The 27,408-nt window shown below is 45.9% G+C and overlaps 2 protein-coding genes across 3 annotated transcripts in view; one reads left to right on the top strand and one right to left on the bottom strand.

The window, feature by feature from the left end:
• Nucleotides 1-4,610, top strand: part of IARS2 (isoleucyl-tRNA synthetase 2, mitochondrial) — a 55,082-nt gene extending 50,472 nt beyond the window's left edge. For both annotated transcript variants that reach the window (XM_030557476.1, XM_030557477.1), the window contains 5 exons: nucleotides 315-421; nucleotides 1,449-1,594; nucleotides 1,843-2,033; nucleotides 3,714-3,858; nucleotides 4,170-4,610. In XM_030557476.1, coding sequence (XP_030413336.1) covers nucleotides 315-421; nucleotides 1,449-1,594; nucleotides 1,843-2,033; nucleotides 3,714-3,858; nucleotides 4,170-4,312 — 732 coding nt within the window. In that variant the 3' untranslated portion in view covers nucleotides 4,313-4,610. The remainder of the gene's footprint in view (nucleotides 1-314; nucleotides 422-1,448; nucleotides 1,595-1,842; nucleotides 2,034-3,713; nucleotides 3,859-4,169) is intronic.
• A 1,275-nt stretch (nucleotides 4,611-5,885) lies between these two features.
• Nucleotides 5,886-27,408, bottom strand: part of LOC115649425 (rab3 GTPase-activating protein non-catalytic subunit-like) — a 57,925-nt gene continuing 36,402 nt past the window's right edge. Inside the window, 7 exon segments of the mRNA XM_030558365.1 lie at nucleotides 5,886-7,602; nucleotides 9,770-9,928; nucleotides 10,995-11,213; nucleotides 11,319-11,408; nucleotides 13,519-13,737; nucleotides 14,274-14,348; nucleotides 15,047-15,082. Of these exon segments, the coding sequence (XP_030414225.1) occupies nucleotides 7,456-7,602; nucleotides 9,770-9,928; nucleotides 10,995-11,213; nucleotides 11,319-11,408; nucleotides 13,519-13,737; nucleotides 14,274-14,348; nucleotides 15,047-15,082 (945 nt within the window). The 3' untranslated portion in view covers nucleotides 5,886-7,455.

Raw genomic sequence — 27,408 nt, 5'->3', positions numbered from 1 at the left:
GATTTCTTTAGATCTTTTTTTCTCTTTGCTATCCCTTAGAGAGGGATGTTTGAGTCTGTGTCTTCGAATGATTTCTCTGTTCCTATTGTTACAAACTCACTGTCCAATTCATATGAATGATGAATGATCAGGTTTTTTTCCCTCAGAAGAGCCCAGAAAGATGTTCTCCCAGGCTCCTTACCTTTCTCCTACTAAGCACTTTCCCCCTTCCTGTTCTTTCTTCAAAAGAAAATGTTCCCAGGCTCATCATGACCTGCATTTCTATCCAGTGTGATAGTAACTGGATGTGCTGCTGTCATCTCTCTGTTCCCCAGGTTACAGAAGCGTACAAGGAATACGATTATGGCAAAGTTATTCGTTTGTTGCAAGCATTCCACACTAGAGACTTGTCCAACTTTTACTTCAGCATAATCAAAGACAGGTAGGTATTAATTCCTGCCTCCACTAAGACAACTTTTTGCTTTTTATGATGATTAAGAAACCTGGTTTGAGATTGGCTGTGGAACTCTCATAAAGGAGATAATATAAATTAATGATTTGAAGTATATCTCCATCCCATGCTACCCTGAAAACAAATACTTGTAGCAAAATAGAATTTATTTTTAATGAATTTTAATTAGACGCTAGAGGGTGATTTATAGTATCCAGCAGCATTGAACCCATCTTCTTAAGATCTGTATTTCAGCAATTCCTGTTTCCTTCCAAATGTAACTGGAAGGATACCAGATATTATAGATTTAGCCCCAATAGGCTTTTTGTGTTACTGGCTCTTAATTGAATTGTTTAGTTTTCTAGAGGGGACACATATCTTGTTCTTTGCCAACACTCTCTTTTTAATTGGGCTTACGGGTTCAGAATCAGACTTAGCAGGCTTTGTTTAAAAAAACAAACAAACAAACTTTTGGCATGCACATTGGTATTTATAATGCAAGAACTGGAAGGTCACAGATTTTCCAATAGATACTTTTGCTACATCTGTCCCAAGTTTTCCAAAACAGAGTTTCACATTTCCTGATCCTTAGTCTCAAATTTCTCCAAGAAAAATTTTTAAGGGATGGGTTTTTCTTTCTTAGAGATCTATTATGCCAGTCCAGAGGCTGGGTATAGGCCTCTCTACTGGGGACCCAAAACACTGAAGCTTTCTGTGGGGTATCATCCCTCCTACACTAAGAACTTTTGGCTTACTGAAGCCAGTTAAAAATGCAAAGCAGTCAAATGAAACCTCTTTAAACAATAACTTGAAACCCATAACTGTTGTAAAGGCAGAACACAGTGTAATCTACGTACAGACTTTGAAAAACAAATTATAGCTTAAAGTTAAGCCCTTAGGTCTATATTGAAACACCTAAATAAGACTGATTTTTAGTATGCATCTTGCATCTGGCTGAACTCACTTTCTCTCCTTACTGAAAGCAACTTCACAAACTCTCCCCTCTTGTGAATCTCAGGCTTTATTGTGAAGAAGAAAAAGATCCTAAACGTCGTTCATGTCAAACAGCCTTAGTCGAGGCTTTGGATGTAGTGGTGCGATCATTTGCACCAATCCTTCCTCATCTGGCAGAGGAGGTTTTCCAGTTCCTCCCATACAAGAAAGGTAAGGCATGTACAACTCCGTCACAAAAAACAAGACATTAACATTTCAGAGAACTTGTACTAGAACAGTTAACTGAGGACAAAAATTTGCATTTTTTAATTTTGCAATTAAAAGTTCCTTGCCGTCCTTTTATTTGGCAGCTGATTTCTTTACATACTTATTTTTATATGAGCTAAACAGCTTTATGGAAAGGGAGCAGTAGACAGTACAGACTCCAATGCATTGAACAGGTTTGTTTTTGTTTCAAGAGTCGGAGAGTGTTTTCCGTTCTGGCTGGATTAACACAAACTCCGTGTGGAAGAAACCTGGCCTAGAGGAAGTGGTGGAGGCTGCATGTGCGATGAGAGACTCTTTCCTTGGCTCCATTGCTGGCAAAAATGCTTTGGAGCATGAAGTCGTCATTGTAATCGATCCTGGGCTGCTCTTTGAGTTAATGGAGGTAAAAACAAAAAACATCCACCTACCCACCCACCGGGTAACATCTAGAAAAAAAAACTCCTGATCTGCTTGAGCACTTTGGGCTAGATCTCTGTAGGCGACCTGGAGTCACGGTTTCAGTGCTTAACAAGGAGGTGCCCTGAGGTCTAGTGGAATCCACAGCTCCAGGTCAGGAGCCCAATGCTCTGTACAGTGCACAGGGAGAGTTAGGTGGCGCAGAAGACAGCAATAGGACAGTAGGAAATACTAAGGAGAGGAGGTGACCTGAGCCCCTCCCTCAAAGGGAGTTAGATGCCAATCACCACTTGGGATTCAGTTGCAAGCCTTTTCCTGGAGTTAAGCACCTGTGTCAGGTCAACCCTTTCTTGCAAAAAGTGGAGACCAGTGCCTGTGTTCCCTCCCTCGTTAGTGCATTCACCTAGGATGGGATGGGATACCTGGGTCCAAATCTTCCCTCTGCCTTGGAGGAGTGATATGAACCCAGGTCTCCCATCCCTCAAGTGCGTGCTCTAATAGCTGGCCAAGAACACCATGTTGCCTCCCTTATTGAATATTCAGGTATTTCACACAAAGTGGAACAGCTTCTACAGAAGTGGTTGAGACCTACCCCATGCTCCCCTCTAGCATGGTGGTGAGGGCACTCGCCTGGCACAGGGTGACTAATCGGTGGGGGGACAGCTGGGGTGAGGATCTCTCTGGAACTCAGGTGCCAAGCGGCTCAGCGGCATCAGGACATAAGCAGCTTTGTAAATGCGACTGACAAGTTTAGGTGGCAGCCAACTGGGGATTTTAATCTAAGTTTTTTGGGTTTAGGTGCCTAAATCTATGGATCTAGTCCTTTGCAGCATTTTTCAGATGACTGCTAACAACACGGCCAATGTTCCACTTAGCTAATCCATGTGATTTCTGAGCCGGGGTCAGCACACTTATCAGACGTGAAAGGGCTATTTTCTGTTCTGAAAATGGACACGGGGTCCAGACTTCCTGCTATCTTAAGTGATTAAGAGTTTGGTGCAGGCTTCCCTAGTGGGTTGCAGTTCAGTACTGGATGTGGAACTGGCACAGGAGGAATAGGAAAGGGACTTTGGACACTTCAGTTTCTTGGTCCTCTGTTCAAACCAGGTCTAAATGACTGAAGTCAATCCCAAGCCTATAAGAAAGAAGTTGGTAGTTGTTTCAGTCCAGTTGCTAGTGAATGTGTCCAAGAGAAACTACTGCCATGTCTTAAACTCTAAATCTTTAAAATGCAAGGGATTGACTTGTGCTAGGGCCTAAGGCATTTAAAGAAGGTGTATGCTGAAGTTTGAAATGATACTGGCAAGAGAGATTTCCAGCCTTGTCAATCTGGTATCAAAACTGAGCATTAAAATCAATCATTTTGTTTTATGCCCCTGACATCATGAGGGGGGAGGTCAGAGTATAAATGTCATACTGTTGGAGGTAGGATGTACTCCCGCAGCTGGAGACATGGCTCAGACAAAAGCTCTTGATGGCAACATTTGTTGAAATGTCCTGCAGCCAAGTGCATACCTCTAGCCTTTGCCAGCAGGAGGGCTGGACTTGAATCAGACAGCTTGCAGACACCCATAAGAATGTGTGCAAACCCCATGCTGCATTGTAGAGTGTATTTGTTGCAAATGTTTAAGCTATTAAAGTTCAGAAAGCGAACTGTTGTTTCCAGACACTGCAGTCTGAGGAGTCTTCCAGTGTATCACAGCTAAATGAAATCATGATGGCTTCACAGACAACTCTACTGTCCGAACTACCTATAGAAATGGCCACAGATGAAAATATCATTAAAGGGACCTTTTTGATTAACTTAGAAGGTAAGAAAAGGGGACAAACAGAACTAATCAGTGCTTGCTTCTACCTAGCAAACAACTGTCTCAGATTAGAAACTTATCTATTACCAAGAGCTGATGCTGAGCAGGATCAGTCCCTTTCTGTGCACTAGTTTTTCTTGGTCTCTTACCTGCATTTAGGACTTTGGTCAAAGGTGGTTCTTAGGGTTTAGCTTTAGTTTATAGAAAGGAATAAAGAAATGTTAACCCCCCTAAATGCAGATATCAGGAGGCTGCAGTGTTAGCTGGGGTTTCAATGCTGACTGTACGCTATACAGTAAAACTGTCTTTGACAGGTGGTGATATTCGTGAAGAGTCATCTTATAAAGTTATAGTCCTACCAGCTGCTAAAGCAAAATGCCTTCGTTGTAGGAAGTACACTGCTGATTCTCCACTCTCACTATGTCCACGCTGCACCGAAGTCATGGCTGGAAAATGAAGTGAGCTGGACAATTATTATGTAGATATTTCCACTTGGACTATAAAATATATAAATATAAAAGACGGTAAACTCTCAATGTTTCATTAACCAAATGGAACCCCTGAGCTACAACATAACTGCAAGAGTTAAAGAAAACTCAGTATATGCTGGAGAAAGCTGTAGCAGTTCATGGGCAATGCATTTTATGCCTTAATCTGAGCAGAACTACAGTAGTGGAAAAGCCTTTAAAAATGCTTATGTTTATATCAACTTTTCGCCTAATAAAAGCCGTTCTTTGAATGCAGACTAGTACTACAAGTGTGTGTCAAAATGTAATGTGGTCTAAAGTAAGAGTCCTTTCTCTGAAACCAGCTGTAATTTACCTTGATGGCTCTTGTAAAAGAGGGGATCAGCTACTGAAATGGCACGGTATTGCCTGGCACTGAATGTTAGTAGCTGCAGATAGTGACGTCTAAATTACTTTATTCATAGTGCTGTAAACTGACTTTGTGAAGTTGCATAGTTCAGCTAAACCTTCTGTATGCTGAAGTAACTGGTAAGGAAAGATATTTAACTAGACATCATAATTCAGGTCTGCATGCCCATGGAAGGAGAAAACTAGAATCAAATCCCAAGTTTATTGGATTTACTCAAATCCATAGCAAGTGACACAGAAAATAGCAGTATATACACATAATTTTATTACGTACAGTACATTACAGGTTTGATGCGAAGTACTTCACATAACACCGTAGACCTTGATTCTCAATTACACTAAGTTCCTTCATGCTGCTCTGATAGTGTGAAGGAATTTAATGTAAACAAGAAACAACCCTTAGGCCTAGTCTACACTCTGTCTATGCTGGGGGAGGGGATATCAATCTAAGTTATGCAATTTCATTTACATGAATAACATAGCTGAAGTTGACCTACTTAGATCAACTTGTCTTCACTGTGCTGAGTCAACTGCTGCTGCCCCCCTGGTTTACTCTGCCTGTGCCTCTCGCAGTGGAGTACAAGAGTTGACGGGAGAGCACTCGGGGGTTAATTTATTGCATCTAGGGTAGATGTGATAAATCCAACCCCCGGCTGGATTGATTGCTGCCTGCCAATCTGGTGGGTAGTATAGACATACCCTTAATGTGTTAGCTAAAGCAGGTTTCATGACAGATTGTAGGTTCTCAAACATCCATTAATTTCTACAGAGGGTTAAAATACTGTCTCTAGACAAGGCATCTTATAGTAAGGCCTAGAGTGGCCTCAGAGGAAACTGCCCTACAGTCTTACCCTAGAACAACTCAGACAGCCAGGGGTGTCTCTTACCAGTATTTAACTTGTCAGTGATATGAAACATACTATTGAATCAGTCTATAAAGTTGGCAGGTTCTGACCATTATTTGCTTTCACTAGCATAATACCCTTCATGGTAACCATAATGTCATACAACAGCAATAGGTGTAAATGAATTTTAGCTACATTCTTTAAAATGCAAAACAGAATTACATGTTTTCAAAAAGCCTCCATATTGCTAGAAGTGAAGTAGCATTGCAAACTGATTCCTGTACATTAAGAGCCAAGAATACTGAATAAGTAAACTTCACCAGACTGTCAGTTTGTTTATTTCAAGTGAACCCTTCTTGTAGCTTGTCATTCTACAGGCGAGTGGCAATCCCAACCTCCAAGAATTGTTCTTGTTCCTGTTTTAACAGTAGTTCCCTGATGACAGCAGCAGCAGCACACCTCAGAGAAGGTAATCACTACTGAGTAGGTTGCTTCTATTATAGGTGAATCCTATATCCTACTGTTATCAAATTCCTTTATCTAAGAAGGTAGATTTATGATTTTGTGTACAGTTAACAATTGCAGACAGGGGCAAGTTACAGGAGTCAGCTAGCTGTTTCCATTATAACTGATACAGGCTCGAGCCAAGAATTGGTGAGAATCATTCTTCCAGTCCTGATGTTAGCAGAAAACATGTATATCAGAGTACAACAGGGATACTCAGTTGCTGTAAGATAAGACTGGTGGTCTGCTTTTGATGGCTTGAAAATACCACCCAAAACGTAAGGATTCTGGCTGCGTAATACAGATATCCTGTGGCACTGCACTATGAAGAACACACAAGGTTTTGTAAAACACAGGTATTCTGTATTACAGGGCTTCAGCACAGTGGGCAATAATGCACACTACAAGGGTAAGACTTCTAAAGCAAGCTAACATTTTATACTTTAATGGGTCAGTGTAGACCCTGCTGGTGCACACTAGAAGTTCCCTGGCACATTTTAACATAATGCTATTTTAATGTGTTATACATCAGTGCACTTTAGAAATCACATCTCAGAGGGTGTATTATCCCATGATGTGGTTCTACTCTTACCAGAGTGTGTTCTAAATAACTCATTTAAGGAACTGAAGTATTAACCTAACTTCACCAGGATTTTCATAACAGCTGCACTAGGAAATTTATGTTCCAGTCTTGGTGAGGTGAGGCCTTATTTGTAAAGTGATGTTTGTTTCTACATTGATGGTGTTAAAAGTATTCTTCCACACTACTTGAACTTTGATAGGTTCCTTGCTAATTTTAGCCCCATCTAGGGTGTTTTGTACTGCTGTTACAGGAAGTGAGCCCCTCCATCAACTCTGGCACCTTGGAAGATTAACTATTAGGGGCCCTTCAGAATGTAACTCTTTTATGGAAGTGAAACATGACCATTTTTATTTCAGAAAAATGGGATAGCCTAAAATTTTTCCTTACATGATACAGATTTATGCAACTGACTGTTGTTCAATAACCAACATATGGAAAATACATTTAACGTTTTTCAGAGTATGAAATATAAAATGTTCGGGTAAGAATATAATTTGTAAATAAGTGGAATAAAACTGCTGTTAAATGTAACCATCTAGCTAAGCTAGAGCACAAATGCTTGAGTTAGAAATAGTGTTATTGACAAATGTACAAAGATTACTAGCTCCTACTATATTATGCACAATAGGGTGGAACTTAGATGGACTCCCCAGTAAAAGCATTTGCTTTTTAAATGAAGTTTATTTTACAAAAGCCACATGAATGTTTCCTTTTACAAAGATCAGCCTCAGTGTGTAAAATCATGCACTGCCTCCTCTTACAGCAGAAGTGTTTAAAACTAGTATGTAAATTGTCATGAAGAGATTGCTTCTACAGCCTCGATCAGATTCAAGGCAAGGCTATATTGCCCATGGTTTTCCGGTAAGTACTCTATTACTTTGTTTACTAGTTTCGCCGTCGTTGAAATGGGCACTTCAACATTTTGAAGATCGTGGGGATCCTGCAAAAGGATTTTTTAAAAAAAAAGTGTTAGAGCAATGGTAGAAGGAAAGGCTACAATGAAGTTTGCTTGTAATTGTAAATGGGTTCCTAAGCTTACCTCTAGATCAGAGCCCAGTTAAGTAAGCGGGGGGAGTTAAGCCCAGTACAATGAAGCCTAAATATGATGTATCAAGTACTAGGCTGAAGTCACAGCTATTCTTGTATCATTATTCCCCTTCGAACTCTACATTCAGGGAATCAGCAGACTTCAGAGAACTCCTTTTCTAGGTTCAGATTCCTTTGATCTGAATCAAAGTTGAACATTTCTATACAGGATCCTGACTTCCACTAGGATAAATGCTACCCACAGTACAGTCTTCAAACTTATGTCCCTCCTGTATGAGTTTCTGTGAGTCTTATATACAACATAATGCTGCACTTTATATGAATGCTAATGAAGAGAACCATGACACTCACTAGTGTACAGCATCAAACTAAATTTATTTCCTTTGAAAGAAGCTTCATTCTACAACTTCTTGAATTGTTTCACAGATTTAGCACAAGTTAGGCCATGGCTACACTTACAGTTCTGCAGCGCTGGTAGTTACAGCTGCGTTCGTACAGCTGTGTAGGGCCAGCACTGCAGTGTGGCCACATTGACAGCTACCAGCACTGCAGTGTGGCCACATTTGCAGCGCTGTTGGGAGTGGTGCATTGTGGGCAGCTATCCCAGCATTCAAGTGGCTGCAACTGTGCTTTTCAAAAGAGGGGGGGTGAGGTGGAATGTGACAGGGAGCAGGGGGGAGACAGAGAGAGTGGATTTTTGGAGCTGACACTGATCTCAACTCCCTGCCTTGCAAGTTGTAAGGACTGGAAGATACAGTGCCTACCTTCAATCATTTTAAAAGTTTTGACCTTTCCCCCACCTGTCTCTTATTCACTAAATGCTAATTATGCACTCCTAAGTACCTGTCAGACCACAAACAGTTCCTCAACATTACCCCTCCCCCCTCTCTCCTCAAGCAAACAGCTTTGAACATTCCAAAGCAATTCTCCTGCCTTCACTGGCTCGCTCGCTGGAGCACAGAGCAGCTGTGTTTGTTTTTTAGCAAGTAGCCACAGGGAGATCGGAGTTCAGCCATTCTTCTGGTTTGTTGTGGACAGGAATTCTGGGATACCTCCTTATACCCCGGAGGCCAATAAAAGCACTGGTGGTGTCCACACTTGCTGACCAGCACTAGAATCGCTACACTCAAGGCACATCAGGTGTACAGCCAGCGCTGCAACCAGGGAGTTGCAGCACTGGCCGTGCTTTGCAAGTGTGGCCACATCTTGAGTTGCAGCGCTGTAACCCCCTCACCAGCGCTGCAACTATCCAGTGTAGCCAAGCCCTTAGTCTTTCCCCCAAGCTAAGAAAAGATCAGCTACAAGCAGCTGAGCATACCACCAGTAATTACACAGTAAAGCAAGGCCATAGTTTAAAATATGAGTAATATGATAGTTTCACAGGAAGGCACAGCTCAATAGTTAGACCATTAGCCTGCTAAACCCAGGGTTGTGAGTTCAATCCTTGAGGGGCCACTTAGGGATCTGGGGCAAAATCAGTATTTGGTCCTGCTGGTGAAGGCAGGGGGCTGGACTCAATGACCTTTCGAGGTCCCTTCCAGTTCTATGATATAGGTACATCTCCATATATTATGCCACAGCCATTACAGTGAAGATAAATTTAATCTTTGGGAAACAGACATTGTGAGCTCCTACACATCTGGTCCTCAAGAGCAGCAAATGTGCAATTGTTTACATACACCTGAACAATTTACTCCCCGCCAAGTGCTGGTAAAAGGATTCCCAATAAATTTTAGCAGTGAAGAGAGGCATTTCTGCAATACACTCACATTTTAAACCAATAAAGATATTAGCTCTATCCTCTGAATTGACTAAGTGCATGCAACCTGTAACCCTGAAACTGTGTGGCTTTTTAGAAAATTTATAAAGGAGTACAGATGACCAGACAGTTGATCATGCTGGGCTGTCTTGTTCCTGTTAACCAGAAGTGAAGTCAGATAAGCTTGGACTCATACTTTACACTACAGCATTACTAAAAATGTTAATTTTTAAAGTAATAAAAGTCTGTGGTCAAGAGGAATCTTTCTATAAATTTGTTTTCTCATTTAGGCCAAACTTACCATAGCTTTAAGCCAGGTACATAGTGTTGGTGGAAGTCTGGCCAGCAGCTCCATGCCTTCTTTCGTCTGTGTGTGTAGTAAAGCATAGGCCAGTCTCTGTCCTGTCAGCACAAGTAGCTGTGATGCAAGCACTTCTTTGTCATGCACTTGAAGAATGGCCTGAGAATAGGAATACACCAGAAACTACTTTATCTTGCTTCAACTCTGACCTTCAAGTAATATACGGACAAATGAAGGAATCTGAAACGGATTTATCAGCCAATGGCAGGGCTCTTGTTAGTAACTTTTACTGAAAATGGTGGAACAAATCCACAGTTTTGGCCAAGTCCTGCACTGTAGAATGAAACTGTACAATGGCTGCATGGCAGTGGGTCTTAAGGCTCAAGCTCATATCTTAAGATTCTTGAAACATGAGTTCACATCCCTGCTGTTACTCACACCTTCCTGTCAGCGGTTTGAAATGGGCCACTCATTACCACTACAAAGGTTATTTTTCCTCTCTTAGTATCCTACTGTTAATTGAATTGTCTCATTAGACTGACCTCACACTTGGTAAGGCAATGCCCATCTTTTCATGTATTGATACCTGCTCCTGTATTTTCCACTCCATACCTCTGATGAAGTGAGTTCTAGCCCACGAAAGCTTACGCCCAAATAAACTTGTTAGTCTCTAAGGTGCCACAAGGATTCCTCATTGTTTCTTCTGTGACAACTCGTTTTAAGTAAGTTTGACACTGAAGTTAAGTGCTAGAGTTTGGGTTAAGGGTTTGCTCAAAATGGAAGTAGAGTACTTTGAATCCCCACATTGTTTCTTAACTGTTCTGACAAATAAAAATGAATTCTTATCCCAGACCTCAGTGCTTAGCACAACTGGCAATGACTGTTACTACTTAGTTAAATTTTGTTCTGCACTAATGGTAGAATCCCATCAGCGAAAGGCATGAATTCTTTCCCCCTACTCCTCCCAAATAATTTGTTCTATATTTTCCTTGTTTGCATCAAACAAAAAATTAACATGTTTGTCCCAGATAACTGTGTGCACCAGAATCAAGTGTTAGAATGTGGTATGTTCTCTGTTGCTGGGGGGCACAAGCCAAGTCAAAATTGTTTGTAAAATATAGGGAGACTATGAATCCGAACTGTCCAGTTACAGAGCTGAGTAATTCAGCTGTGCCTCATGATTCTGGCTATACTCATGCTGCCAAAGGCACTTTTTAATCATTACCTCTTCTCCGAGATGATCCATGCCATAATTATACAGTTCACATACATAATGCCTTCTAATCACATCCTCACTGAGTTGAAGATGCTGAGCCAAATCCAGAGCCAAAGCTGGCCAGTCCTTGTCTTTTTCAGCAGGAAGTGGTGCCTCTTCTGGGAGCCCTCTGGCCTTTTGTGCTGTGCACTGTACTTGTACCACTGCACTCACAGCTTTCATTAAGAACTTGGAAGCAAAACACCAAAATGAGTTAGCAGCAGTTTAATTTTACTTGAAATGCCTTTAAAGGTCTATAGTTTCCTTGTGGCAGTGTACAGGATTTAAACTCACTTGTTGGCGTAAGGATAACACGTTTGGATCCATATCCCCACTGGGCAGCAACTGAATTGAAGTCAGGTCTTTGAAAAATGCATTTTTGCCCTAAATTGAAAACAGAAAAACCCCATATTCCTTTGCGTGAGAAAGGCAGAGAAAAACAGATCCATTTTGATCAAGCACTTGAAGGGATGATACTTCTTCCCCCATTTAAATGCTATTGCATCTTAGTTTCCAATCCCGAAGAGAAATGCAGTATTTTAAATTACTGAAAAGGCTATGAAACAAAAGAAACACATTTGTTTAAGCAATCATGTGTTTTACTAATATTTCTAGGTTTTTTTAATTACTTCACCTGGCATTCAAGCTTAAAAGTTAGGCTACTAATTTCAATAGCAGGGGGTTCTCAATCTGCTATAGTTATCTAACCAAATGGAGCTATCATTACATAAGGAAAGAAATCATCTTTTTTTAAGCCACTAGCCTTGGTTTCAGACCCTGAGGGTTATCATTCTAGACTGATATGCCAACTATGACATTTAGTGTGAAAAACATCCTACCAGGGGGTCTTTTAACAAAGTGAAGTGTTTGAGAGGTTGTGTGTTTGTTTTTTGTTTTTAGTTTCAAGGCTCACTGAACGGCCCTTGAATTGCGCACACAGTTTTAAAAAAAAAAGGTGACAGTAACCATTGTCCTGCTGTCATACTGGATTTGACAAGAAAAGGCAGAGCTTTGCTAAAGGAGGTAAATGCATCCATGTACATGGAATAATATTCTATTGAGGGTGAGCTTCCTTCATCACATAGCATTGACCAAGTTGTCCTGCTCCATCTTAGATGTGGAAGCTGGTGCAAAAAGGCAGGTGTCAAACACTAAAATACTGGCAGTTAAAGTGTGCACCTCAATTACTAGACCCCTCAAAATAACTCTGTGCACCACCAACAAGAAATATATAAAGGAATTGCAGCATAGCCATGTAATTCAATCCTTCTTAATTTCAAGTGGTACAATTTAGTTCTAGATAAAGACTTGCCTTGTTAGAAATCAGATGATGAAGTGGCCTTTGAAACATTTATATACTATTAAGTCCACAGTCAATCAATCAGCCAAGAATCCCTAGCAATCTTTCAGGAAGAAGTTCTCCCATGCAGCTTGCAGAGCATGGGGGAATTTTGAGTGATGAGGCAAAGATGAAAAGTAAGGCAAGGGAGGATGACAACCATATACAAAAGGCAAGGAAGCACTTTTTTTTTTTTTAAATTCTTTCTGGGAAAGTGGTTTGATTTGCAGAGTTAGGGACATTTCTGGTAGAGGGAAAAAGGTGCTTTATGCAAGACGCCCAAAAAACAGATAACCTCTTTCACTGGCAGTCAAGGGTACTTAAGTATGCATGCAAGTGCTTTGCTAAATAGGTACAGAGTGCTAAATAGGGACTATGTCTAGACAAGAATCAATAGCAAAATACCAAAAAAAAAAGGTACTTTGTATTTATAAAAATATCTCAATACATCTTTAAGGAGACATCTGTAGTATGACAATTCTACAGAGAACCAATTTTTTTTCCCAGTAGGATTGGTTTACAATAGCCTACATCAGCACTTTATTTCTAAAATTCACTCAGTGTGTGCACCTCAGCTGCGAGGAAACCAGCTCAATACATAACATTTTCTTTACATCCGTTTTAGGACTCAGCAGCAACAACAGATTCCATTTTAAATATAGCAACTATTTATTTTAATCAGTCTGTTCTTGTTCTCAAGGCTACTAGCTATTTGTTCTTTCCAAGAAAGAAGTGTAGCATAAAGCATCAGGAATAACTGATACAGAGAGTGACATTACGATAATGAAATAGAAGATTTATTATTTGTAATTTCTCTGATCTTACAGCTCTCTAACAAAAGTGTGACCTAATCAGATTGCATCCTGTGTTCTCACCATCCACTAACAGTCATTAGATGGACTAAAATAAGGATTTTGACACCTAAACCACTCTCAAGGCATCCTATTCAGAAGGAAAGTTTGTGGACTGCTATTCTGGTGACAATCCTTAGCTGAACCGAGTGCACCAATTATCTTTGGCATGACATCAAACAACATACCGTGGTTAAAGAACTAGTTATAAATAACTGATAAAACATGCATGCTTGTTAACTAGCAGCAGCAAGGACAGCATTATATTATAAAACACAGTCATAACACCTTTTAAAAGACATACCTTGCTGTCAAATAGTGAGAGAGGTTTCACACTTTTCAGAGAAAACCTCATGATTCCATATAATATAGTGCACAATACCGACTGGTGTTCGACAAGTGGGTAGTGGATGTGTTTCTGCTCCAGGGCTAGCTCTACTATCGAGATTGGTCCTTCAGCTGACACCCAGGCATCTTCTGTGTCCAATACTGGAGCTTGCATTTCATCACTACTAACATCAGCCTAGTACAACCAGCATTCAAAAAAATTATTACTTTACGCTACTGTTCAGAAAGATTATGAGAATCTCTATTAAAAACAAACAGGAGTTATATTACAAGCCACAATTTCTTTTGCAAAAAAGTATTTAAAAAAATAATAGAAATGTTCCATGTTCGCTGGAAAATAATTTACAGACTTTGGTTAAATGAAGTCATTAAAGTAACTGTAGCTATACAGGACTGGCGGTAGTGTTTTTAGCGCCCTAGGCACACAGCGATTTCGCTGCCCCGTGCACTGGTCCCATGGCTCCAGTGGAGCTGCTGCAGGCGTGCCTGCGAGAGATCCACCGGAGCCGCCTGCCGCGACCACCCCACCCCCCCCCGGCAAAATGCTGCCCCTCAATAATCCTGGCGCCCTAGGCGATTGCCTAGGCCACCTAAATGGAAGAGCCAGGCCTGTAGCTATATTATTCATGTTGCCTTCAATTTTCATGGTGAAAACCCACTACTAAAAACCATGTATATTCTTATGTATTTTCTAATCAAAAAAATATTTACCTCCATTAAGGTTTGAAGAAGATCTGAACATGAGCCAAGAAAAGATGTCATTGCAGTATCACCCATACCTACATCCTATTAAACAAAGATAAATTTCTGCAACATGATTTCACTTGGATGCATTTTAAAACATTTTAGTTGCAACAGACAGAAAGGAGGGTCTTTATCAGTACTGTTTACATTTCTGGGAGGGCAAGTTTTGCTAGAGAACAAACAAAAAGCACTACCACTAATTTCAGTTCCTTTATCTCATTATGTTAAGACCAAATAGTTGTAACAAAAGATTTGGATAAAACAGACAAAAGTAGAATTTGAGACTTTCAAAAAAGCTTGCAACATCTAAAAAAAGTCTTGTCTATAAAAGTTGCTTATTCTATCCACTTAATACACTGTTCTATTAAGTAACTATATTCCGCAAAATGTTTTATCAGAAACAAACAACGCACTATCCCCAGAACATAGTTTCAGTTAACTCTTCCAGTTGATAAAATTATGTGGACAAAATGTTAGTCGGGTAAGCTTCCGTCTCAAGTTCAATTTCTGTACCATTTTTACTAGATTTGTCTACACCTTTCAACTTAGATTTGTCAAACTGGAAATTTAAGACTGGCTAAAATTCATCAATATTTTTTATTTTAATCTTTCCCACCCAGATCTCCTTATGCTTTGGCACATTAAAAACATGAAAAACTGATGTAATGACCATTGAAACAAAATGTAATCAAATATTTCTAAATTCCTTGTCATCTTTAGATAAATGAAGTATTACTTGCCCTTCTGCATAATCTGTCCTTCGGAGCTTTTCCAACCTATTATAGAACAAATTTTCAGCATAAGTCTGACACATGAGCAATCTATTTATTAAAGTATTAACTTAATATTAGTAACTTATTTTCTTTATACAATAGAAAAAAATTCTACAAAGGTAGATACAATATACTGGTTATCTTAATTAAAAGAACTGTGATTGACTACAGGCCATAGTACGAAATAATAGCTGACAAGCAGTTTCTATGTTGAATATTTTCAATGGGCAAAGCTTTTGGCAAAAATATTCCTTACAGGCTGAAGTTTTCCACAGTCTCTCATCTCTGTGATTTATTTATCTGCCATCTGAAAATCATGCAACAGTCATTTTCAAGATGTTTAAACATTCTATAAAGTCTTCCTTATGAAATAAAAAATAGTTGCAAAATGATTGTAACATTCCTAACCTAAGAAGCCTGTTATTTATGTTCATCTGAATAGCACGTATATGTATTTTTCTATAGAGCTTAGAAACATTTACCCATGGTGAATACTATTCAAAAATCTTGTGGCATGAATACAACCCTTCCTAACTTTCCATCTTTGCCAGTGTTATTTATTTGGGCTGGTTTTAATACTAGTGTAGTAATTTTATAACTTGTATTTCAAAACATTAAATGGTGATTGAATTATGTAAGTCGGTGACTTTCAAGACTGGAAGCTGATGAGATACAAGGTTAAAAGACGACAAAACCATCTGTCCCAGCTAAAGGCTTGACTCTTGGAATAACATGTTAAATAGGCTACCCTCAGCTAGGAGAAAATCTGTGTCATTGCAAGATAGAGCTACCCTCTTGGGATCCAATTCAAGTTTCAACTGTTTGAACTGATTTTTCACAAGATGCATATTTAAACGAGGGTAATCTTCATTTGACTTTTTATTTAATATTCACAAAGTTATCCCATACAAGAATGCTAAATATAAGTAAGGAAATTCTTAGAGCAATCCTTCATAAATCTCTGAAGCACTGCAACCAGTTCACTGGTTTTTGAATCATTTGAATATTGAGGCAGAAAAAAATAAAAAACTCTTAGCAGCTAATGGCAAACTCTGGCTCTCAATCTCTTCAATTTGCACTGAATTTGTGTTTCAAGGTTGACAATCATACTTTCCTGTTACATGTGGAGTGTAGGGACTTATCCTCCCTACTCTGGTCGGGTGCGGCGCTGGACCGGGGTTGTGTTCGGGCTCTTCACGTAGAGCCGCCGCCTCCTCGCTGCCTCCTTGCTTCCCCCCGGGCCGGTCTCTTTGCTGCCGCCGTCCGGGAGAGGAGGCGAGCGGCTCGGGCCGCGGCCCCCGCTCCTCGCTCCCTCTCATGCGCTCAGACGCCGGGCGCTGCTGGGGCCCCGGCCGGGCAGCGCGGGGAGCCCAGGCGGCTGGGCTCAGCGCCGCTCCTGCTCTGATGTCGGGTAAGTGTGGGTCCCTGCGCAGGACGCTCCGCGGGCAGAGGTGGGCGGCAGCTGTCACTTGTGAGTGTCCCTTGCCTCCTCAGCTGGAGTCCTGTGGCTGTGGCTGGGGAGGCTGGTCCAAGCCGCTTGTTCTCTGTGTTCCACACGGAGCAATTGGTTCGGAAAAGGAGAGGGGAGGAGGCTGTAGATCCTTCTTTGTATGGTCGGGGATTGCGTTGTTGCGGTTGGCCAATCGCGTGATTAAAGGCATGGTAAGCGCGTAATTTTTCTTCTTGTCCAATTAGATTGCTAGCATGTATGATGTTAGCCCACATAATTGGTTCTTATGTAACCAAACTTAACTATATAAAAAGGTGGTAAAAGAGAATAAAGGTAATTCCTAACTTGTTTGCAGCTGTGTTGACTGTGTAAATTTTCTTCGCTCCGCATGAGATACCACAATTGGTGACCCCGACGTGATCCGATCCGGCAGGACCTGGTCGGCGCACTCGAGAGAAGAAAAGCGGAGGTAGCGGCCGCGGCAGGAGGTACCGAAGGAAGATCGGCTCCTGGTCGTCCGAGAGAGACGGTTGTGAGCTCACAGGTGAGCGGCCGCGCATATTATAAAAAGAAATATGGGTTCCGCTTTGTCAGCGGAGAAAAAAAACGGTGCATGACTTTTTGTTATGCACTGCTAAGAAGCAGGGAGAAAAGATTCCCTCCGACGCGCTGTCCCAGTTGTTGAAGTGGGGACAAAGGCGCGGGTTTTTTATTACCCCAAGTACTGTTTTGGATACAGCCGTTTGGGAACAAGTGGGATCTGAACTGTGGGAGTCGGTCGCCCATGGCAATAAGGAGGCTGTCTCCCTTAGCCAAATATGGTGTAAGGCAAAGAAAATAGTGGAGACACTCGCTGCCGAAGCAGGAGTTCAGGCTGCCGTGAAAAAGATTTTCCAACCAAAAAGGACGGATGAGTCACCTGCGGTGCCGCCTGAGCCACCCGTCGTGTCCCCGGCTGGGGATAAGGATAAATCATCTGTGGTGCTGCCCGAGTCACCTGTTGTGTTCCCGGTTGAAGCTAAAAAATTTTTCGCACCAAAAAAAAAAAACAGTTATCCCTACCGCACCCGGTTTTGATCCCAATGGAACTAACATTAATCCTTGCACGGTCCCTCTTCCTCCAAATTCGAATAACTCTTTTGGCAAAATGAATATCAATCACCCTCCCTATTTGGAATCCGCGGAATTTCGTAAGGAGATGAGACGGCAGGAATACCAGCTGCAGAAAATGTTAAATCACTTGTCTTGTATGGCGGGAAAGCCTGTCCCTCCTCAATCTCATCTTTTAAAAACTTTGCAGGACTATAAAAACTATAAAGTTCATAAAACTAAGCCACCAAATAACGCCTCGCATACGGGCGGTGTCGCCGCTCCCTGTCACATCTGTGGAGATTGGGCGTGTGGTATCCATGGAACTCCATCGCCGAATGCTCCTTGTCCTCGTTGCTATCGTATGGGGTGCCGTGGAGATTGTGGGCAACCACCGGGTCAACATCTGGCAGCGCCCCCGAGACCCTCGCAACCTTTGAGCCACACCAATCCTTTTCTTAATCAGCCACCCGCGGTTCCGCCGCGTCCAGCAGCTGCGCCTGTGGTTTAATTATACAGATCAAAAGTGGCAAGGTCCTGTGGATTTATTAACATGGGGAAGGGGCTATGCCTGTATTTCTACTACTACAGGTCCCAGATGAATCCCCGCAAAGTGGGTTCGACCGTGGCTCACCCAGCGACGTAATAAGCAACCACACAATCCCGATATAGAAGCAGCAAACGACGATACCATCCCGGATCTACGCTTCCTCTTTCCTAACTTTAATTAAAAACTTGTAATTATTAGTTAAGTTGTAAGATGTAAATAGTATACGTTGTGCAGTTTTGTAAAATCAAGCAACTATTGATTATAAAATAATGTGTATAACCTCACCCAGGGATAAAATCCTCCCTGGGATTGGCTTAATAGTTTTGGTTAACCAACTTGGTATACTTCACTATTACATGCTAAGTTGTATCTATTAATGACTGTATTGCTTTTCTTGTTTTGTTTATATATTATAACAAAGTCTTATGCGCATTGCCACGGCCTTGTTTAAAAAGAAAGGGGGAGGTGTAGGGACTTATCCTCCCTACTCTGGTCGGGTGCGGCGCTGGACCGGGGTTGTGTCCGGGCTCTTCACGTAGAGCCGCCGCCTCCTCGCTGCCTCCTTGCTTCCCCCCGGGCCGGTCTCTCTGCTGCCGCCGTCCGGGAGAGGAGGCGAGCGGCTCGGGCCGCGGCCCCCGCTCCTCGCTCCCTCTCATGCGCTCAGACGCCGGGCGCTGCTGGGGCCCCGGCCGGGCAGCGCGGGGAGCCCAGGCGGCTGGGCTCAGCGCCGCTCCTGCTCTGATGTCGGGTAAGTGTGGGTCCCTGCGCAGGACGCTCCGTGGGCAGAGGTGGGCGGCAGCTGTCACTTGTGAGTGTCCCTTGCCTCCTCAGCTGGAGTCCTGTGGCTGTGGCTGGGGGGGCTGGTCCAAGCCGCTTGTTCTCTGTGTTCCACACGGAGCAATTGGTTCGGAAAAGGAGAGGGGAGGAGGCTGTAAATCCTTCTTTGTATGGTCGGGGATTGCGTTGTTGCGGTTGGCCAATCGCGTGATTAAAGGCATGGTAAGCGCGTAATTTTTCTTCTTGTCCAATTAAATTGCTAGCATGTATGATGTTAGCCCACATAATTGGTTCTTATGTAACCAAACTTAACTATATAAAAAGGTGGTAAAAGAAAAAAGACGGTTACTCACCTTTGTAACTGTTGTTCTTCGAGATGTGTTGCTCACATCCATTCCAGTTAGGTGTGCGCGCCGTGCGTGCCGTTCGTCGGAACTTTTTACCCTAGCAACTCCAGTGGGGCCGGCAGGTCGCCCCCTGGTGGGGCGCCGCCCTGGCGCCCAATATATATCCCTGCCGGCCCGCCCGCTCCTCAGTTCCTTCTTGCCGGCTACTCCGACTGGGGGGATGGTGGGGGGGTGTGGATTGGTTGTGAGCAACACATCTCGAAGAACAACAGTTACAAAGGTGAGTAACCGTCTTTTCTTCTTCGAGTGATTGCTCACATCCATTCCAGTTAGGTGACTCCCAAGCCATACCTAGGCGGTGGGGTCGGAGTGAGATAGTCGCGGCACGGAGCACTGCAGTTCCGAAGGCCGCATCCTCTCTCGACTGCTGTACCAGGCGTAGTGGGAAGCCAAGGTGTGGACCGATGACCAGGTCGCTGCCCGAACAGATTTCCTGGATGGGCACACGGGCAAGGAAAGCCAGCGACGACGCCTGCGCCCTGGTAGATGCGCAGTCACACGGCCAGTAGGGACATGGGCCAAGTCATAACAGGTTCCTGATACAGGACGTAACCCACGAGGATAACCTCTGGGAGGAGATAGGAAGCCCTTTCATACGGTCCGCTACCGCCACGAAAAGCTGGGGGGATTTGCGGAAGGGTTTGGTCCTCTCTATGTAGAACGCGAGAGCTCTACGGACATCCAGCGAGTGGAGCTGCTGCTCCCTGCCTGAGGAGTGAGGTTTTGGGAAAAAACCGGGAGGACAATCTCTTGGTTGACGTGGAAGGCTGAGACCACCTTGGGTAGAAAGGCAGGGGTGGTCTAAGCTGTACCTGTCTTTGTGGAAGACCGTATATGGGGGGTCTACCACAAGGGCTCGGAGTTCCGACACCAGTCTAGCTGAGGTGATAGCTACTAGAAAGTCAGCCTTCCAAGAGAGATAAAGCAGGGAGCAAGTAGCTAACGGCTCAAAGGGGGGCACCCATGAGCCGGGACAACACCAGGTTAAGATCCCAGGTTGGAGCAGGGGGACGGACGTTAGGGAATAACCGTTCCAGCCCTTTAAGAAATCTCGACACCGTCGGGTTGAGAAAACGGAAGCGACCGTCCGCACACGGGTGAAAGGTGGAGATAGCTTGCCAGATGGACTCGCAACGACGATAAGGCCAGACCACGTTCTTTGAGGGACCAACATAGTCTAAGATTTCGGATACCGAAACTTCCATAGGGCGGGAGATTTCTCTCTACGCACCAACAGGAGAAGCGTTTCCATTTTGCCGAAATATGTGGCTCTTGTGGACGGTTTCCTGCTGCTCAAGAGCACCTCTCTCACAGGCGTGGAGCAGCGCAGCTCGGAACCAGTTAGCCACACAGGAGCCACGCCGCTAGGTGCAGCGACTGCAGGTCTGGGTGCAGAGAGACCCGTGGTCCTGGGTAATCAGGTCCGTATGAAGGGGCAGGGGAACTGGGTCGGCTACGGCCAAGTCTAGGCAGCATGGTGTACCAGTTGCTGTCTGGGCCATGCCGGGGCCACCATGATCACACGAGCCCTGTCTCTGCGCACCTTCAGGAGGACCTTGTGAACCAGAGGGAACGGAGGAAACGCATAGTACAGTTGGGGTCGACCACTGGGATGAGGAAGGCATCCGCTATCGACCCCGGCTCCCTGCCCTGAAAGGAGCAGAACGCTTGGCACTTCCTGTTCCCCTTGGACGCAAAGAGGTCCACCCGGGGATAACCCCACCTCCGGAAAATGGAGAGAGCGACGGTCCGGGCGAAGGGACCACTCGTGTGACAGGAAGGATCTGCTCAATCGATCCGCCAGCGTGTTCCGTACTCCGGGAAGGAAGGAAGCCCTGAGGTGAATGGAGTGTGGGCTACGCAAAAAGTCCCAGAGTCGTATCGCTCGAGGCACAGGGAGGAGGACCTGGTGCCGCCCTGCTTGTTGATATAATACATGGTCGTCGTGTGTCCGTGAACACGGCTACACAACGACCCTGAAGCTGATGACAAAACGTTTGGCAAGCAGGCGGGACCGCTCTCAACTCCCTCATGTTGATGTGTAGCCCCACCTCCTCCTGGGACCATAGGCCCTGCGTCCGCAGGGTCCCTAGGTGGGCCCCCTAGCCTAGATCTGAGGCATCCGTTGTCAGGGATACCGAGGGCTGAGATGGGTGAAAGGGAAGACCCGCACACAATACGGACTGTCCAACCACCAGCCGAGGGAATTCTAAGACCTTCTGGGGGCTTGTGATTAACATGTCTACGGTTGCCTTGGCCTGTAATGACTGATAAGCCACAGCTGGCGAGGCCTCATTCGGAGCCCGAGCGTAAGTCGGTCACAAAAGTTGCACGCCGCCATGTGGCCTAACAGGGTTAGACATGTCCTCACTGACGTCCAACGGGGCTGACCGCAAGCGTTGAACGATCGCCGCCATGGTCTGGAACCGCTGCCGAGGCAGCGAGGCCCTGTCCCACAGTGGCGTCCAGGACGGCCCCGATAAATTCCACCTTCTGAGTGGGCCTCAGGGTGGACTTGTCTGTGTTTATCAAGAGGCCCAGACTCGCAAACATGCCGGTGATCACGCGGACATGGCTGTTCACCTGCTGTTCCGACGTGCCCGAATCAACCAATCGTCCAGATAAGGGAACACGTGGACACGGTTGCGCCGAAGATGCGCCACGACAACTGCATGCATTTTGTAAAACACCCTCGGGGGCCGTGGACAGGCCAAACGGGAGGACCGCAAATTGATAATGACGAGCCCCCACAACGAAGCGGAGGAAGCGTCTGTGGCGTGGCCAAATGGCAACGTGGAAATACGCGTCCTGCATGTCGAGGGCGGCGTACCAGTCTCCCGGATCCAGGGATGGAATAATGGTCCCCAGGGATACCATGCGGAACTTCAACTTCACGAGGTATTTGTTGAGCTCTCGCAGGTCGAGGATAGGCCTGAGGCCCCCCTTGGCCTTGGGGATCAGAAAATAGCGGGAATAAAACCCCTTGCCTTTCTCGTTTTCGGGAACCGCCTCTATAGCTCCTTTGCTGAGGAGCGTCTGCACCTCCTGCCGAAGGAATTGCTCGTGAGAGGGGTCCCTGAAGAGGGACGAGGAAGGAGGGCGGGAAGGAGGAAACGAAACAAACTGCAGGCGGTACCCCGTCTGCACCACGCTTAAGACCCAGCGGTCCGATGTTATTTGGGACCACGCCGGGAGGAAAAACGAAAGGCGGTTGGAAAACGGGGGGGAAGGATCCATAGGGGAAACTGTTACTGCGCCCTCGAGCGCACCTTCAAAATGAAGGCTTAGGACCAGGCGGGGGTTTTGAGGAGCCTTGGTTCTGCCCCCCTTGGTTCCCCGACTGCCTGCGCCTCCCGTTCCTGCCGCGGCGCCTGTAAAGGTCCTGCCGCTGGCGGAACTGGGAAAACGGCCTGCGTTGTTGTTGTTGTTGTTGTTGCGGCCGGAAGGGTCTACGCTGCGTCACGGGAGTGTGCATCCCGAGGGACCGCATAACGACTCGGTTGTCTTTCAGACTCTTGAGTCTGGGGTCTGTTTTGTCAGAAAATAGGCCCTGGCCTTCGAAAGGAAGGTCTTGTATAGTATGCTGGAGTTCCGGCGGAAGGCCGGAAACCTGCAGCCAGGAGATGCGACGCATCGTAACTCCTGACGCAAGGGTACGGGCAGCCGAGTCCGCAGCGTCCAAGGAGGCTTGCAAGGCCGTGCGTGCGACCTTCTTGCCTTCGTCCAAGATGGCCGTGAACTCTTGGCGAGCATCCTGTGGCAGCAGCTCCTTAAATTTGTCCACTGCCACCCAGGAATCAAAGGCATATCTGCTCAGCAGGGCCTGCTGGTTGGAGACCCTGAGCTGCAGCGCCCCAGCTGAATACACCTTACGGCCAAGGAGGTCCATCCGCCTGGCCTCTCTGGACTTGGGGGCCGGAGCCTCCTGGCCGTGACGCTCCCTATCGTTCACCGATTGCACTACCAGTGAACCGGGAGTGGGGTGAACATGTAGATATTCATAGCCCCTAGAAGGGGCCATGTACTTTCTCTCGACTCCTTTCGCTGTCGGAGGGATGGAGGCCGGGGACTGCCAGATAGTATTGGCATTGGCCTGGATGGTCCGTATAAAGGGCAGGGCGACCCTGGTGGGAGCATCAGAAGAGAGGATGGTAACAATTGGGTCCTCTATCTCCGAGACCTCCTCTGCCTGCAGATTCAGGTTTTGAGCCAATCGCCTGAGGAGGTCCTGGTGCGCCCTAAGATCCAGCGGGGGGGGACTGTTGGAGGAGGTACCCGCCACCGCCTCATCCGCGGAGGAGGATGATGAGACCCCAGGCACAATAGTGTCCAACTGAGGGTCTTCCTCAGCCCTCGCCTCTGTCTCCGGAGCCACAGCGGAGTCCTGCTGTTTGGACCCTTCGTCCCCTTCCGGGGAGGGAGGGGGGCGAGACAAGGAGGCTTCAGGGGCCCTACGCTCCGCAGTCGCCGGCCTAGCAGGGAGCTGCTGGGGGCCCTGGGCCTGATGGTACGCCCAGGGTGTCCAGAATCCCCACTGTTGTGGGCCTTGGTCCTGCAGCGGCGGATCAGCAAACAGCGCCGCCTGCCGGTCGGTGCCCAGCGCATAGCCGCTGTCCGCCTGGGAGGATACGGACGGCTGCCTCGAGGGCCACGGTGGGGCCGACCCTGGATAGTACGGGTCTGCGCGGGCCGGCACGGAGGATCGTCTCGGTGCCGGGGACCGGTGCCGGGAGTCATATCGGTGCCGGGATCGGGACCGGGACCGGGATGTGTCACGGTGCCGGGCGCCGCTTCGGTGCCGGGCGTCGCTTCGGTGCCGGGACCTACTACCAGCTCGGTGCCGGGAGATCGACCGGGACCGGGACCTGCCACCAGCTCGGTGCCGGGAGGTCGACCGGGACCTGCCACCAGCTCGGTGCCGGGAGGTCGAGCGAGACCGGGACCTGCCACCAGCTCGGTGCCGGGAGGTCGACCGGTGCGGCGAGTAGCGTCGGGACCTGCTCCTGGAGTCGCGGTGCCGGTGTTGACTGGAGCCTGACCGCGACCGTCTCGATGCCGACCGGTGCCGCGAGTGCGACCGGTACCGCTGAGGGGAGCGGTGCCGGGACTGCGAGCGGCGTCGGGATCTGGAGCGCCCAAGACGTCGGGACCTGGATCGGGAACGACTGTCTGTGGGCGGTGCCGACATCATGGGCTTGCCTCTGGACGCGACCCGCACCGGAGGTACCGGGGGTGGCAGCCGAGTAGGCTCCGTCAGGGCAATAAGGTCCCGAGCCGAGGCGAAGGTCTCCGGTGTGGATGGGACCACTATCTCAACCCCAGATCTCATGGGGGAGCTCGGCGGCACCGGACTCAACGGACCCACCGGGCCCGGAGTCAACGGTGCTGACGGTGCCGGCGGCACCGCGGCCGATGTCGAGGCCGGGCGCTCTAGCCGGGTCTGCCTGGCCGGAGTATTAGACTTCGACGGCCTTGGCTCTGGCTCCAGTGCCGGAGAGGGTCGGTGCCGAGGAGTCTTCTCGGTGCCGGAGCGATCCGGTGCCGGTGCCGATACCACGGCCTGCGAAGCCGTCGGGTCAAGTGCCGCCTCCATCAGGAGAGTTCGGAGCCTTTGATCCCTCTCCTTCTTTGTCCTCGGCTTAAAGGCCTTACAGATGCGGCACTTGTCAGATCTGTGCGATTCCCCGAGGCACTTCAGGCACGCTTCGTGGGGATCGCTGGTAGGCATGGGCTTCTTGCAGGCCGCACACTGCTTGAAGCCCGGCGAACCAGGCACGAGCCCGGTGCCGGGTGCCGGGAAGGGCTAAGCCCCCGGCGAAGAAGTACTTTACAACTAATTAACTTAACTATCAACTTAAACTATTTAACAACTGTAATGGAACTAGAGAATAACAATAGATAACGATAGATAACTAGGAGAGCTAGGGACGTGGAGGACAGCTATGCCGCGCTCCACAGTTCCAACGACCGACACGGCGGTAAGAAGGAACTGAGGAGCGGGCGGGCCGGCAGGGATATATATTGGGCGCCATGGCGGCGCCACTCCAGGGGGCGACCTGCCGGCCCACTGGAGTTGCTAGGGTAAAAAGTTTCCGACGAACGTGCACGCGCGGCGCGCACACCTAACTGGAATGGATGTGAGCAATCACTCGAAGAAGAATAAAGGTAATTCCTAACTTGTTTGCAGCTGTGTTAACTGTGTAAATTTTCTTCGCTCCGCATGAGATACCACAGTGGAGCATGTTCAGTTATGGAAAAATGTGAAATGTTAAGTTGAAATTTCTCTGTTCTTTTTCATTTCTAGCCGAGTCAATCACACTGGGCCTGATTCTGACCTAGTATATATCAGGGAGAGTGAAGGAAAAATTCCACTGAAACAAATGGAGTTATGTTAGTGTAAAACTGATGTGAGAGGACTAAAAGGCACATAAAACTCAAACCAAAGCCTACTGACAGCAACTCAGGGTATGTCATAGAATCATAGATTATTAGGGTTGGAAAGGACCTCAGGAGATCATCTAGTCCAACCCCCTGCTCAAAGCAAGAACAATCCCCAAATCCCTAAATGGCCCCGTCAAGGATTGAACTCACAATCCTGGGTTTAGCAGGCCAATGCTCAAACCACTGAGCTATCGCTACCCCCATAAGTACTGCGTGCTAACCGATTGCGCCGTGGGAGTCCTGTTTGTTTTTTTTGGCGCCCCGGCCGCGTATCCGCCCCAAGATCAGCAGGCAGTGATCAATCCAGCGGGGATCGATTTATCGTGTCTAGTCTAGACACAATAACTCGATCCCTGAACCCTCTCCCGTTGATTCCTGTACTCCAGCGCCGCTGAGGCGCAAGCAGAGTTGACGGGGGAGTGGCAGCAGTCGACTCACCATGGTGAAGAAACCACAGTAAGTCAATCTAAGTACATCGACTTCAGCTACGTTATTCACATAGCTGAAGTTGTATAACTTATATTGATGCCCCCCCCCCACACACACACACAGTGTAGACAAGGGCTCAGAGACTCCCAAAGACCTCAGTGATGAAGGATTGGGGCAACAGTATCAAGAATGAAGATGAAATACATGACATATGAAAAAGTAGTAAGGAAAAATGGACACTGCAGAATGGCAATTGAGATAGGGAAGCTGCAATAAGAAAATTATACAAGGTAAATCATCACACTTTCCTGTCTGTCTGAATTCTGAGCAAGAGTCAGATCTCTATTTCCTGTTTGGGAAAGTTACAATAGTACTGCTAAGCTCCAATTTCCACAGCTCAATGAATCTTCGGCAGATGATGAAAAACACATGTATATGGAAGTTACTCATTCCCATGGTATAAAGATCTCACTGATCCAAACTCTGTTGTGATTAGGGTACCACAGCACAGTCTAACCAACAGCTGAAGGAAGATATATGTACCCAGAATTCATATAGCAACTTGAATTAAGAGCATCCACCATGCTATACCTAAAGTCTGTAAGTTGGAGGACTTTTCATAGTCACTTTGGGAATTGAATAACTGCTAATATATCAAACACTATTTGGGGCAGTTTATATTTTGAGAGCTGTGGGAAGGCTGGATAAGTTATTACAGATATTTAGCCTTTTATTGTTATATTGTAGTATGTATAAAAGCTTCTAAGGAGCCCTCAACTGGAGCTTTCAAACACATTTAAATACATAAAGTAAAGGTAGCTTACTTTTAACAGATATTGCACATGGATATGTTCAAAGTGTTAGGTAAGAAAGTATGTTAAAAGACTGAATAAACAAGGCAAAGAATATTTACCCGTACTTATTTAGATGTTAATGCACCAAGGTACTACAGAAGCAGAGGCTGTAAAAATGCAAGCAGTACCATTAGGTAAAGAACTTTTGCTTAGGAGATGTGACTAACTGAATTCTTCTGCAGCCATGAGTCTAGTTGCAGAAGGGAAATGAATAAATTATACAAAAAAAAAAAGATAAGCCACAGAAAGGAGAACAGGAAAAAAAGAAAGAAGAGGGGACAGAAATGATGATACCCCAGCATCTCTAAAGTCATCACCAGCATATTACTTTG

The sequence above is a fragment of the Gopherus evgoodei genome, chromosome 3 (assembly GCF_007399415.2).
Source record: "Gopherus evgoodei ecotype Sinaloan lineage chromosome 3, rGopEvg1_v1.p, whole genome shotgun sequence".
Classification (NCBI taxonomy): Eukaryota; Metazoa; Chordata; order Testudines; family Testudinidae; genus Gopherus; species Gopherus evgoodei.
This window is presented reverse-complemented; position numbering and strand designations above follow the sequence as displayed.